Genomic DNA, 12287 nt, shown 5'->3' on the forward strand with positions numbered 1-12287 from the left:
TTCTATACAATAATTTCCTTCCAGCTTTGTGGTAATAGTTTGGTAAAGTTTCAGCATGAATTTGCACCTGTGAAAAAGGCAAGGTCAATAAAGACATTATCTAATTCTTTCAGGTGCTCCTGTTAGGGATTGCCATAGAAGATCATTCATCTGAACGTTCTCCAGTGTCACATCGTCTACATGTCCTCTCATCGCATCCATAAATCTTGTCTTTGGCCTTCCTCTCCTCCTCTCGCATGGCGGCTCTTTACTCAGCACCCTTCCTCCAATATATAGCTCATCTCTCTATGCACATGCCCAATTGATAAACAAATGCCGAAAAGAAATTCCATTGGCCTACACGGTGCCCTGACCTCAACCTCATTAAACATCTATAGAATTATTAAAATGTTAATGGAAATACATGTTTTTCATTTATCAGTACTGGACCTCACAATGCTCTTTTTTTTTACTGTATGAGCACAAAGGACAAAATACAAGCTCTAAAATGTTACAAAAAAAAGCTGCCCTAAAAGTGACATGTCTTTATACTTTTGGCCATATGGTGTATGGTAATTTTTACACCATATGTAATAAGAGAGTGGGCTTGTACTTACTATGAGACAGTGAGGTGAGTGCTGTGGTCGGAAGTGTCAGTAGTCCCTGTCTTTGTAGATGCTGCTGCTGAAGAGAGAGGAGCTGCTGTTGGACAGCCATCTGCTGGACAATCATCTGCTGCTGAAGAGATATTTACATGGTCGGACAAAGCACTTACACACTTCTAAGCACAGAGCTAGTGAGCCGGGTTAGATGAGAAATTGAGTAGTTCTGTGTAAAGTCTTACATCTTTGCTGGGTTTGCCAGTGTGTTGCTGCTGTTGGAGGAGCTGCAGTCGGAGCTCCTCTTGCTGCTTTTTGTAGAACTCTTGGAGCTGTTGCTGCAACAGTAGTGAAATATGTGTGATTATTTTCCTTACGATTACAGTGGAACTGCAGATTTGTCTTGTGACAAAAAACTCGTTTTTTAATAAGCTGTAGTTTAATCGATAAGCGAATGCATTAACCTGCTGCAACATTAGAGCTTGCTGCTGCTGCAATAGGAGCTGGAGTTGTTGGGGATTTAGAACTTGCTGTTGGAGAATCTGCTGCATCTGCTGAGGTGTGATCACCTGAGAGGTCATCATTGCCAATGACACAGGCACCTACAACACACAAACACAGTATGAATGCACCTGACTTTTACTACTCCCCCCAGGCACAAGTGTGCTGTATTAGGATACATTAACTTCAAGTTCTTGCTTAGGTTTGTGTATTTTAGCTGATTAAGCTGACTCCATTCAAACTGCAAATTAAAAAGTGCCCATGTTAATTTATGTCCACCATCGAAAGCAACTACAGTGGCCTCGCAGCAATCAGAACTGGACATCTAAGCAATGAAAGAAGGTCGGTTGGTCTGATAAATCATGCATGTGTGCATCATTAACCAAAAGAGAGACCCACAGTCCATCCTAGAAGCACTAGGATGCACTGTAGGACAATCCACTTCGCAACATGCAGAAGCTGAAAAACCTGCTCATAACGTCCTAGTACTAGATACCACATCAGAGTCAGAACTGTTTTGACAGCATATTAGGTGGGTGGTCCTAATGTTTTGGCTCATTAGTGTATATAGATGCACCAAGAGCCATGCCACAGTCCAAGTCACTGAGATTAAACCTGATTAAAGGGGTAGTCTAATGGTTAAGGTACTGTACTAGTAATCGAAACAGCCCAACAGTGGCAACCTAGAAGTGGTGGGGCTTGAACCAGCGACCCACTTGTAGGTTGCCACTGTTGGGCCTTTAAGCAAGGTCCTTAACCCTCAATTGCTTAGAAAATATACTGTCACAGTACTCTAAGTCGCTTTGAATAAAAACGTCTCCTAAATGCTGAAAATGTAAATGATTAAAGTTGGGACAGGAGCCCATGGCACTTTCTGTTGAGCCAAGCTAAAATCTTACATAAAGGTCTTATCATCATCTTATAATTTATTAAATAAATAAAAAAAACTACTTAACATTAAAGCCTTTCTTTTATTAACGTGTTTATTCATGCATTTTCTCCCGATTTAGCATAGTCAATTTGTCTTCCGCTGCTGGGGGATCCCTGATTACATTTAATGTTGGGTATGTTGCTGCTCACGCCTTCTCAGACACGTGCGCAGTCCTAGCGGATCCCTTCTTTTCACCCATGCTTACTGCACAGATGTGTCTATCTGCTAACCAGGGTCCTTACACAGCATTCGAAGACCCCACCCACATAGCAGACATGGTGACCAATTAGTGTCTGCTGCAGGCACTGCTAATTATGCCCGCTAGATGGCGCCCAGCTGACCGGTGGCAATGCAGAGTTTCGAACAGAGGAGTTTAGAATCTCGCTGGTGTGCTAGCGGAATATCCCGCTGCACCGAAAACACAGACTTGAATGATTGTACTTTTTTCTGTTTTTGACAATCTTCTTTGCTTTAAAATTATTAGGAGTTCAAAATGGTTAAAATATATGAATGTGGTTATAAACAAAGCTAACACATGTGCACTAAGGTTGGGTAAGCATGTGTTTTAAATCGGCAATTTTACTCTATACAAACAGCAAAATCAGCTTTGCTCCCAATTGGAATTAAACATCAGAACAAATTTTAACCAATTAAACAATGTTAACTTTTTAACTGGCTTCTTTGTCAGGTGGACAGGTTAATCGGTTAATTATTAGTGTCAACATCCTGAATAGTATTAGTATAGTATAGTATAGTATTAAAAAGTACTAAATTGATAAAAATTTTGTCTAAATGCTAATTTAAAAAGCAAAACTGATGTTTGAAGAGCTATTAGGAAATACACACTTACAATACACACAATACAAACACAAAGTCTTCCAACAATATTGAAAGACACTACATTATGAGTAAAATGCTCAGTAATGGCTCATATTGCTGGGATTTAAACCTAAAACCCACTGCGCTATACGAGTCAGTGTCTGAGCTGCCGACACACCATAAGCATGAAGGGTATTAGTATTTAAGCCAGAAACACACCCTTCTAGTACTTACAGCTTAGACAATCAAAACAATCAACTGATTAAATCAGTTTAATCAAGATCGACTTAGCTACATAAACAATCAGATAAACATCTCATGCAAATAATAAACGTCTACAGTGCTTTGATAGAAAAAGATTTTCCATGCCCTAAAAGTGAATGGAACAGAGCCTCTCTCCACAAAAATGTGCAACTTCTCAATTTAAAGGGTTTTGGAGCAATTCAGACATGAGTAAACAAAAATCAATAACACAGAAAAACAGTAATACCCACAAGAGATGTCACAAATGTTTTCAGACTTGCTAGCATGCATATATTAGCCAAAAGCAATTATGGCTGTTTAAACCTGGACACAGACACTACTCTGTGAAATTGGTTACAACAAACAGAATAATTAAAGTCACATTTATGGATCCACAGAAATAATATCCCAGGGATACAAAGCAACTGTAAAAACAAACCTGGAGATTGCATTTTAATTACAGCTTCAAAACAAAAACAAACATGCTGTTCCAGTAATGCAGGCTGTTTCAGGCTTCAAGTAAACATGCTTTTGGACTAGTCATGGCAGCATTCGAGTGAAATAGAGCAGCTGACCTACACACACACAAACATACATATGGACACACTTTCCCACACTATCTGTAAATGTAAGCACTGTAGAGTTCTAACACTGGCTCAGATTATGAAGCTTTTAGGTAGCAACTGCAAATACTGTACATTTGGGCTAAACTATAGTACGTAGGTTAGATGTGATGTTTGTTTTACTAATTCATACATACAGTGTATCACAAAAGTGAGTACACCCCTCACATTTCTGCAAATATTTCATTATATCTTTTCATGGGACAACACTATAGACATGAAACTTGGATATAACTTAGAGTAGTCAGTGTACAACTTGTATAGCAGTGTAGATTTACTGTCTTCTGAAAATAACTCAACACACAGCCATTAATGTCTAAATAGCTGGCAACATAAGTGAGTACACCCCACAGTGAACATGTCCAAATTGTGCCCAAATGTGTCGTTGTCCCTCCCTGGTGTCATGTGTCAAGGTCCCAGGTGTAAATGGGGAGCAGGGCTGTTAAATTTGGTGTTTTGGGTACAATTCTCTCATACTGGCCACTGGATATTCAACATGGCACCTCATGGCAAAGAACTCTCTGAGGATGTGAGAAATAGAATTGTTGCTCTCCACAAAGATGGCCTGGGCTATAAGAAGATTGCTAACACCCTGAAACTGAGCTACAGCATGGTGGCCAAGGTCATACAGCGGTTTTCCAGGACAGGTTCCTCTCGGAACAGGCTTCGCCAGGGTCGACCAAAGAAGTTGAGTCCACGTGTTCGGCGTCATATCCAGAGGTTGGCTTTAAAAAATAGACACGAGTGCTGCCAGCATTGCTGCAGAGGTTGAAGACGTGGGAGGTCAGCCTGTCAGTGCTCAGACCGTACGCCGCACACTGCATCAACTCGGTCTGCATGGTCGTCATCCCAGAAGGAAGCTGACGCACAAGAAAGCCCGCAAACAGTTTGCTGAAGACAAGCAGTCCAAGAACATGGATTACTGGAATGCCCTGTGGTCTGACGAGACCAAGATAAACTTGTTTGGCTCAGATGGTGTCCAGCATGTGTGGCGGCGCCCTGGTGAGAAGTACCAAGACAACTGTATCTTGCCTACAGTCAAGCATGGTGGTTGTAGCATCATGGTCTTGGGCTGCATGAGTGTTGCTGGCACTGGGGAGCTGCAGTTCATTGAGTGAAACATGAATTCCAACATGTACTGTGACATTCTGAAACAGAGCATGATCCCCTCCCTTCGAAAACTGGGCCTCATGGCAGTTTTCCAACAGGATAACGACCCCAAACACAACCTCCAAGATGACAACTGCCTTGCTGAGGAAGCTAAAGGTAAAGGTGATGGACTAAACCCAATTGAGCACCTGTGGCGCATCCTGAAGTGGAAGGTGGAGGAGTTCAAGGTGTCTAACATCCACCAGCTCCGTGATGTCATCATGGAGGAGTGGAAGAGGATTCCAGTAGCAACCTGTGCAGCTCTGGTGAATTCCATGCCCAGGAGGGTTAAGGCAGTGCTGGATAATAATGGTGCTCACACAAAATATTGACACTTTGGGCACAATTTGGACATGTTCACTGTGGGGTGTACTCACTTATGTTGCCAGCTATTTAGACATTAATGGCTGTGTGTTGAGTTATTTTCAGAAGACAGTAAATCTACACTGCTATACAAGTTGTACACTGACTACTCTAAGTTATATCCAAGTTTCATGTCTATAGTGTTGTCCCATGAAAAGATATAATGAAATATTTGCAGAAATGTGAGGGGTGTACTCACTTTTGTGATACACTGTACACATATACAGTATATACACACACATATACACACACATATATATATAATATATATATATATATATATATATATATATATATATATATATATATACACACCGATCAGGCATAACATTAAAACCACCTCCTTGTTTCTACACTCACTGTCCATTTTATTAGCACCACTTACCATATAGAAGCACTTTGTAGTTCTACAATTACTGACTGTAGTCCATCTGTTTCTCTACATACCTTTTAAGCCCGCTTTCATGCTGTTTTTCAATGGTCAGGACCCCCCCCCCCCCACAGGACCACCACAGAGTAGGTATTATTTGGGTGGTGGATCATTCTCAGCACTGCAGTGACACTGACATGGTGGTTGTGCTAGTATGAGCGGATAAGACACAGCAGCGCTGATGGAGGTTTTAAACACCTCACTGTCACTGCTGGACTGAAAATAGTCCACCAACCAAAAATATCCAGAGCTAGAACTACAAAGTGCTTCTATATGGTAAGTGAAGCTGATAAAAGGGACAGTGAGTGTAGAAACAAGGAGGTGGTTTTAATGTTATGACTGATCAGTGTATATATATTTGCCTTTTAGCTGTTTGCAATAAACCAAGAACAATTTAAACAATTTAAACTAATATAACATAAGTGGTTTCTCGAAATTCAACACGAAATGCCACTTTAACTGACTACTGCAGTCTAAGAACTAGCGTTACTATTGTAATTATTAGTATTTAGTAGAGCTGCATTTTGCTGTTATGACCTGGTGCATACGTGATGCATAGCCAGACACCAGCTTCTGACAGCATTCCTAAGGAATCTTAACCCATTTCTCATATGCAATGCCCCCCAACCTCTTCATCTCCTTCAAATGCCCTCTAACTTCTTCAAATCCTACTAAATATACTAAATTTATAGTTCGAGTCAGGGGACTGTGACGGCCACTCCACAATCTTCAGGGATGTTGGTTTCCGCATGCTGTAGGTTTGCAGTACTAGAGGAAGCAAAGCAGCCCCAGAGCAATAATGACCCACTGCCATGTTTCGCTATAGGCAAAGTGTTCCTTTCAGCATATATTTAACTTCTTCTCCTCCAGACATACTGTGGGCCCATAGTCCTGAAAAACTGCAATTTTGTTTAATTGCTCCACAGGACAGAATTCCAAGTCTTATTTATATGGTTTTGAGCATACTGGAGCTGACTATTCTTGTGCTTTTGGGTCAGTAGAGGTGTACATCTTGAAGTTTGGGCATGGAGACCTTTGAGCCTGCTGCCACAAATTTTGCTGGTGGTCTTTTGCAGTCACTTGTGGGTTTTCAGGAATCTGGTGGCAGCTGGTGATAGCTTCCTGTTTCTGCTATGTCCAGGTAGTGTAGCCAGTGTTTCTTTAACTTTGTACTTGCAAACTATGCTTTGCCCTTGTTAGTATCCTTTTCCTTGTTTGTGCAAGGCATCTCTTAACTTTTTGGGTAACTCTCTTGACTTATTACTAGCTTGTAGCCAGTCCAACTCCATTAGTTGCTTTAAGTGTGCTTGAGACAACACCTAATTTGCAAATGTGCACTCATATGAGAGTTTCTTTCAGGGGGTTGAATAATTCTGAGACTGCAGAGAATTGGCATTTGTGTTAAATTTGGAGAAACCACTTGTTATATATTAAATGTGTTGAGCTATATAAATAAAATCTGTCTATCAGTCTAGCCAACCAGTCATGAGATCTGGGTTTGAATTTCAGTGGTGCTGTCTACACAGACATAAACCAGAAACGCCAGAACCCTAACCAGGATAAAGTGGTTGTTAAAAATAAATGGAAAACAAAATCCAATTATTCAACATATTTATTAATATTGTTTAAGAAATCCAAACCTTTTTAAATAAAAAAAAACATGAGCTATGGGCTTGTTAACACCATCTACTGACTTTAGTCTACTGAGCACCTCCTAGCAGCCTAGCCTGTGCCTACGGATGAATTAGCAACAACAATTCTACTTTCACAGTCTCATAGAACATTAATGTAGCCTGTCTCATGACAACAGACAAGTCCAAACATTGTTTTGTTGTTGTTATTGTTCCTGCCAGTGTGTCAGAGAACAACTCCTCTTGAGTGAGCACATGTCAACAAGCAAGCACTTATGAAAACACAGCCCATAAATCGACAAGCTCAGACGGTTAAAAAAAATCCTTTGTTACTTGTCTTAACACCTTGAACATTTTCGGGTTGGGCTAAATTTTTTTGGGGTTTGGGGGGTTGGGGAATAACATACTTATCACTTTTCAGACAAACAAAACTGTGTGTGTGTGTGTGTATATATATATATATATATATATATATATATATATATATATATATATATATATATATATACAGTGTATCACAAAAGTGAGTACACCCCTCACATTTCTGCAAATATTTTATTATATCTTTTCATGGGACAACACTATAGACATGAAACTTGGATATAACTTAGAGTAGTCAGTGTACAGCTTGTATAGCAGTGTAGATTTACTGTCTTCTGAAAATAACTCAACACACAGCCATTAATGTCTAAATAGCTGGCAACATAAGTGAGTACACCCCACAGTGAACATGTCCAAATTGTGCCCAAAGTGTCAATATTTTGTGTGACCACCATTATTATCCAGCACTGCCTTAACCCTCCTGGGCATGGAATTCACCAGAGCTGCACAGGTTGCTACTGGAATCCTCTTCCACTCCTCCATGATGACATCACGGAGCTGGTGGATGTTAGACACCTTGAACTCCTCCACCTTCCACTTGAGGATGTGCCACAGGTGCTCAATTGGGTTTAGTCAATCACCTTTACCTTCAGCTTCCTCAGCAAGGCAGTTGTCATCTTGGAGGTTGTGTTTGGGGTTGTTATCCTGTTGGAAAACTGCCATGAGGCCCAGTTTTCGAAGGGAGGGGATCATGCTCTGTTTCAGAATGTCACAGTACATGTTGGAATTCATGTTTCCCTCAATGAACTGCAGCTCCCCAGTGCCAGCAACACTCATGCAGACCAAGACCATGATGCTACCACCACCATGCTTGACTGTAGGCAAGATACAGTTGTCTTGGTACTTCTCACCAGGGCGCCGCCACACATGCTGGACACCATCTGAGCCAAACAAGTTTATCTTGGTCTCGTCAGACCACAGGGCATTCCAGTAATCCATGTTCTTGGACTGCTTGTCTTCAGCAAACTGTTTGCGGGCTTTCTTGTGCGTCAGCTTCCTTCTGGGATGACGACCATGCAGACCGAGTTGATGCAGTGTGCGGCGTATGGTCTGAGCACTGACAGGCTGACCTCCCACGTCTTCAACCTCTGCAGCAATGCTGGCAGCACTCGTGTCTATTTTTTAAAGCCAACCTCTGGATATGACGCCAAACACGTGGACTCAACTTCTTTGGTCGACCCTGGCGAAGCCTGTTCCGAGTGGAACCTGTCCTGGAAAACCGCTGTATGACCTTGGCCACCATGCTGTAGCTCAGTTTTAGGATGTTAGCAATCTTCTTATAGCCCAGGCCATCTTTGTGGAGAGCAACAATTCTATTTCTCACATCCTCAGAGAGTTCTTTGCCATGAGGTGCCATGTTGAATATCCAGTGGCCAGTATGAGAGAATTGTACCCAAAACACCAAATTTAACAGCCCTGCTCCCCATTTACACCTGGGACCTTGACACATGACACCAGGGAGGGACAACGACACATTTGGGCACAATTTGGACATGTTCACTGTGGGGTGTACTCACTTATGTTGCCAGCTATTTAGACATTAATGGCTGTGTGTTGAGTTTTTTTCAGAAGACAGTAAATCTACACTGCTATACAAGCTGTACACTGACTACTCTAAATTACATCCAAGTTTCATGTCTATAGTGTTGTCCCATGAAAAGATATAATGAAATATTTGCAGAAATGTGAGGGGTGTACTCACTTTTGTGATACACTGTATATATATATATACAGGGGTTGGACAAAATAACTGAAACACCTGTCATTTTAGTGTGGGAGGTTTCATGGCTAAATTGGACCAGTCTGGTGGCCAATCTTCATTAATTGCACATTGCACCAGTAAGAGCAGAGTGTGAAGGTTCAATTAGCAGGGTAAGAGCACAGTTTTGCTCAAAATATTGCAATGCACACAACATTATGGGTGACATACCAGAGTTCAAAAGAGAACAAATTGTTGGTGCACGTCTTGCTGGCGCATCTGTGACCAAGACAGCAAGTCTTTGTGATGTATCAAGAGCCACGGTATCCAGGGTAATGTCAGCATACCACCAAGAAGGACAAACCACATCCAACAGGATTAACTGTGGACGCAAGAGGAAGCTGTCTGAAAGGGATGTTCGGGTGCTAACCCGGATTGTATCCAAAAAACATAAAACCACGGCTGCCCAAATCACGGCAGAATTAAATTCAGTGGATCAGTGATGGTTTGGGCTGCCATATCATGGCATTCCCTTGGCCCAATACTTGTGCTAGATGGGCGCGTCACTGCCAAGGACTACCGAACCATTCTGGAGGACCATGTGCATCCAATGGCGGTGCCGTGTATCAGGATGACAATGCACCAATACACACAGCAAGACTGGTGAAAGATTGGTTTGATGAACATGAAAGTGAAGTTGAACATCTCCCATGGCCTGCACAGTCACCAGATCTAAATATTATTGAGCCACTTTGGGGTGTTTTGGAGAAGCGAGTCAGGAAACGTTTTCCTCCACCAGCATCACGTAGTGACCTGGCCACTATCCTGCAAGAAGAATGGCTTAAAATCCCTCTGGCCACTGTGCAGGACTTGTATATGTCATTTCCAAGACGAATTGACGCTGTATTGGCCGCAAAAGGAGGCCCTACACCATACTAATAAATTATTGTGGTCTAAAACCAGGTGTTTCAGTTATTTTGTCCAACCCCTGTATGTATATATAAATATATATATATATATATATATATATATATATATATATATATATATATATATATATATATATATATATATCCTGTATATATATACACATATAAAAACAGACAAAGTCAATGCTGATAATGTTATTCTGCACTGCTACAGATGGTAAACCACAGAGAACAAAAAAGCCTTTTAGCATTGCAGTGCTGTTATTTACAAAATGGAATCAACTATCAGATATCATGAAACCAAGAAATTTTATAGCTCATCACTCTCTCGTAAAACTACTGGGGGTGGGGGAGTATATCAATGTTCCGAAGAAAGTACACAACTCAATTACAGTGCAAAGTCCACTGTGACTTTGTAACTTGACACTGTAAGCTCCAACTTAGCATCCCTTTTTTTTTTTTTACAGAAATTGAGTGGTCTGTGCCAAGTCCAACCACTAAACTAAGTGAATGAATTTAGACATTTTGGCTAAAGTGTATAAGGAGACATTTTTCTCAATCGCAAGTGTAGTCACACAGCAAAGATTATTAGGTATACTGCACATCCTGCTCATCTCAATATGCAAACATATTAAATAACACTCATAAATTAAAGGATAGAATTAATGAATTCTACAATACACAGCACAGCCTACCCTAATGAACACACCTAAATAGTGTGTTTTCACACTATTTCATTCACAGAATTGGTTGGAAGTTTTCTAAACTCAGTTACATCTTGGACATTTTGTCTAACTGATTGCTAGTGTAACCAGCATCTTTAGAGTTTGCTGAGTTTATATAAAAGGAAATGAACTACATAGACAAACTATCTGGAGCATGATACTTTATTATAATTCTTTTGAGCACAGACTACAGAGAGATGATCATGTGTGTAGAGAAGCACACTTATTTTTTACAGACTATGTAATCCCCAAAGCACTTAGTACGTAAACACATACATCAACTGTTGTTAGCACACAGGACCACAGAAAAGTCTGTTACTTTAACTTAATTATGATGCAGTGTGATTGCTAGGACCGCCTCATATTGCACCTCATATTTCATACTTCAAATGTTAAATCACTAAACACAAATCTTAAATTTCGCAGTTTTCATGGTCATGAATTAGGTAGGGCCTTACATGACAAACCTGGTCATTTCTATTGACACTGAAGGCTGTGTATCCATCAGTACCAGTGTTCTTTCAACAGTCCTAAACATGGTGGGGACAGACTTTCTGGGTCGATATAGCCTGAATACTGTCCAACCATGTTTAAAAAGTGCTGTGTTGGTATTGCCAACAACACTAAATCTAATGACATTACCTGAATTGTCCACACAACCCAGTCTAATCATATTTCAGTCCAATCATTTAAGTTCAAGTTTTACAGAACAAAAAAAACAGACTGACTTACAGGCATTTCATGTTTATTTTAGTAAGCTCCATTTACCCTCCAGCTCTATACTAATCCTGTGTTAGAATATATCAGTATAAGTCAGACATGTAGACATGTAGAGACATTTAGTGTCTTAAATCATTTAAGCATTGTAACATTAGCATGCTCAAATTTATCTGTAGGGGCATTGGGTGTGTTCTGATTAGTAAACAAGTCTATACTTCTACCTGTGTTTCTGGCTCCTTATCCAAACTCTTCTGGGACTTCCCCCCACTCTGCTGTTGTTGAGCAACTTGAAGTGCCTGAAGATGCGAAAAACAATAACAAAATTCTGATTGGCTCAAGAAATCTCTGCAGGGTATTCTCATTGTTTTTGAGCATATACAGATGTACTGTTTTGTCAATCCACTACTGCATAGAACAATTAAGCCTTTATTTGCTGGAAATTTTACAAGACAGGTTTGCCATGGGTGGATATAATTGTAGCAAACTGTGACTCATAAACCTTGGCCCTCTGACACCAAGGCTGTCCTTAGCCTAGTTTACATCAACCCCCACCAATCAAATCTGA

The 12287-nt window shown here is 40.6% G+C and overlaps 1 protein-coding gene across 3 annotated transcripts in view; it reads right to left on the reverse strand.

Moving 5' to 3' along the window:
- Positions 1 to 12287, reverse strand: part of foxp1a (forkhead box P1a) — a 53188-nt gene that overhangs the window by 17493 nt on the left and 23408 nt on the right. The window contains exons 3-6 of one of the 3 annotated variants that reach the window (XM_063015472.1): positions 11944 to 12018; positions 1043 to 1180; positions 824 to 916; positions 597 to 714 (exon numbers count right to left, since the gene is read on the reverse strand). In XM_063015472.1, coding sequence (XP_062871542.1) covers positions 597 to 714; positions 824 to 916; positions 1043 to 1180; positions 11944 to 12018 — 424 coding nt within the window. Of the gene's footprint in view, positions 1 to 596; positions 718 to 823; positions 917 to 1042; positions 1181 to 11943; positions 12019 to 12287 lie in introns of all 3 variants that reach the window. The other 2 variants (XM_063015471.1, XM_063015473.1) reach the window with 2 other exon arrangements.

The sequence above is a fragment of the Trichomycterus rosablanca genome, chromosome 19, assembly GCF_030014385.1.
Source record: "Trichomycterus rosablanca isolate fTriRos1 chromosome 19, fTriRos1.hap1, whole genome shotgun sequence".
Lineage (NCBI taxonomy): Eukaryota > Metazoa > Chordata > Actinopteri > Siluriformes > Trichomycteridae > Trichomycterus > Trichomycterus rosablanca.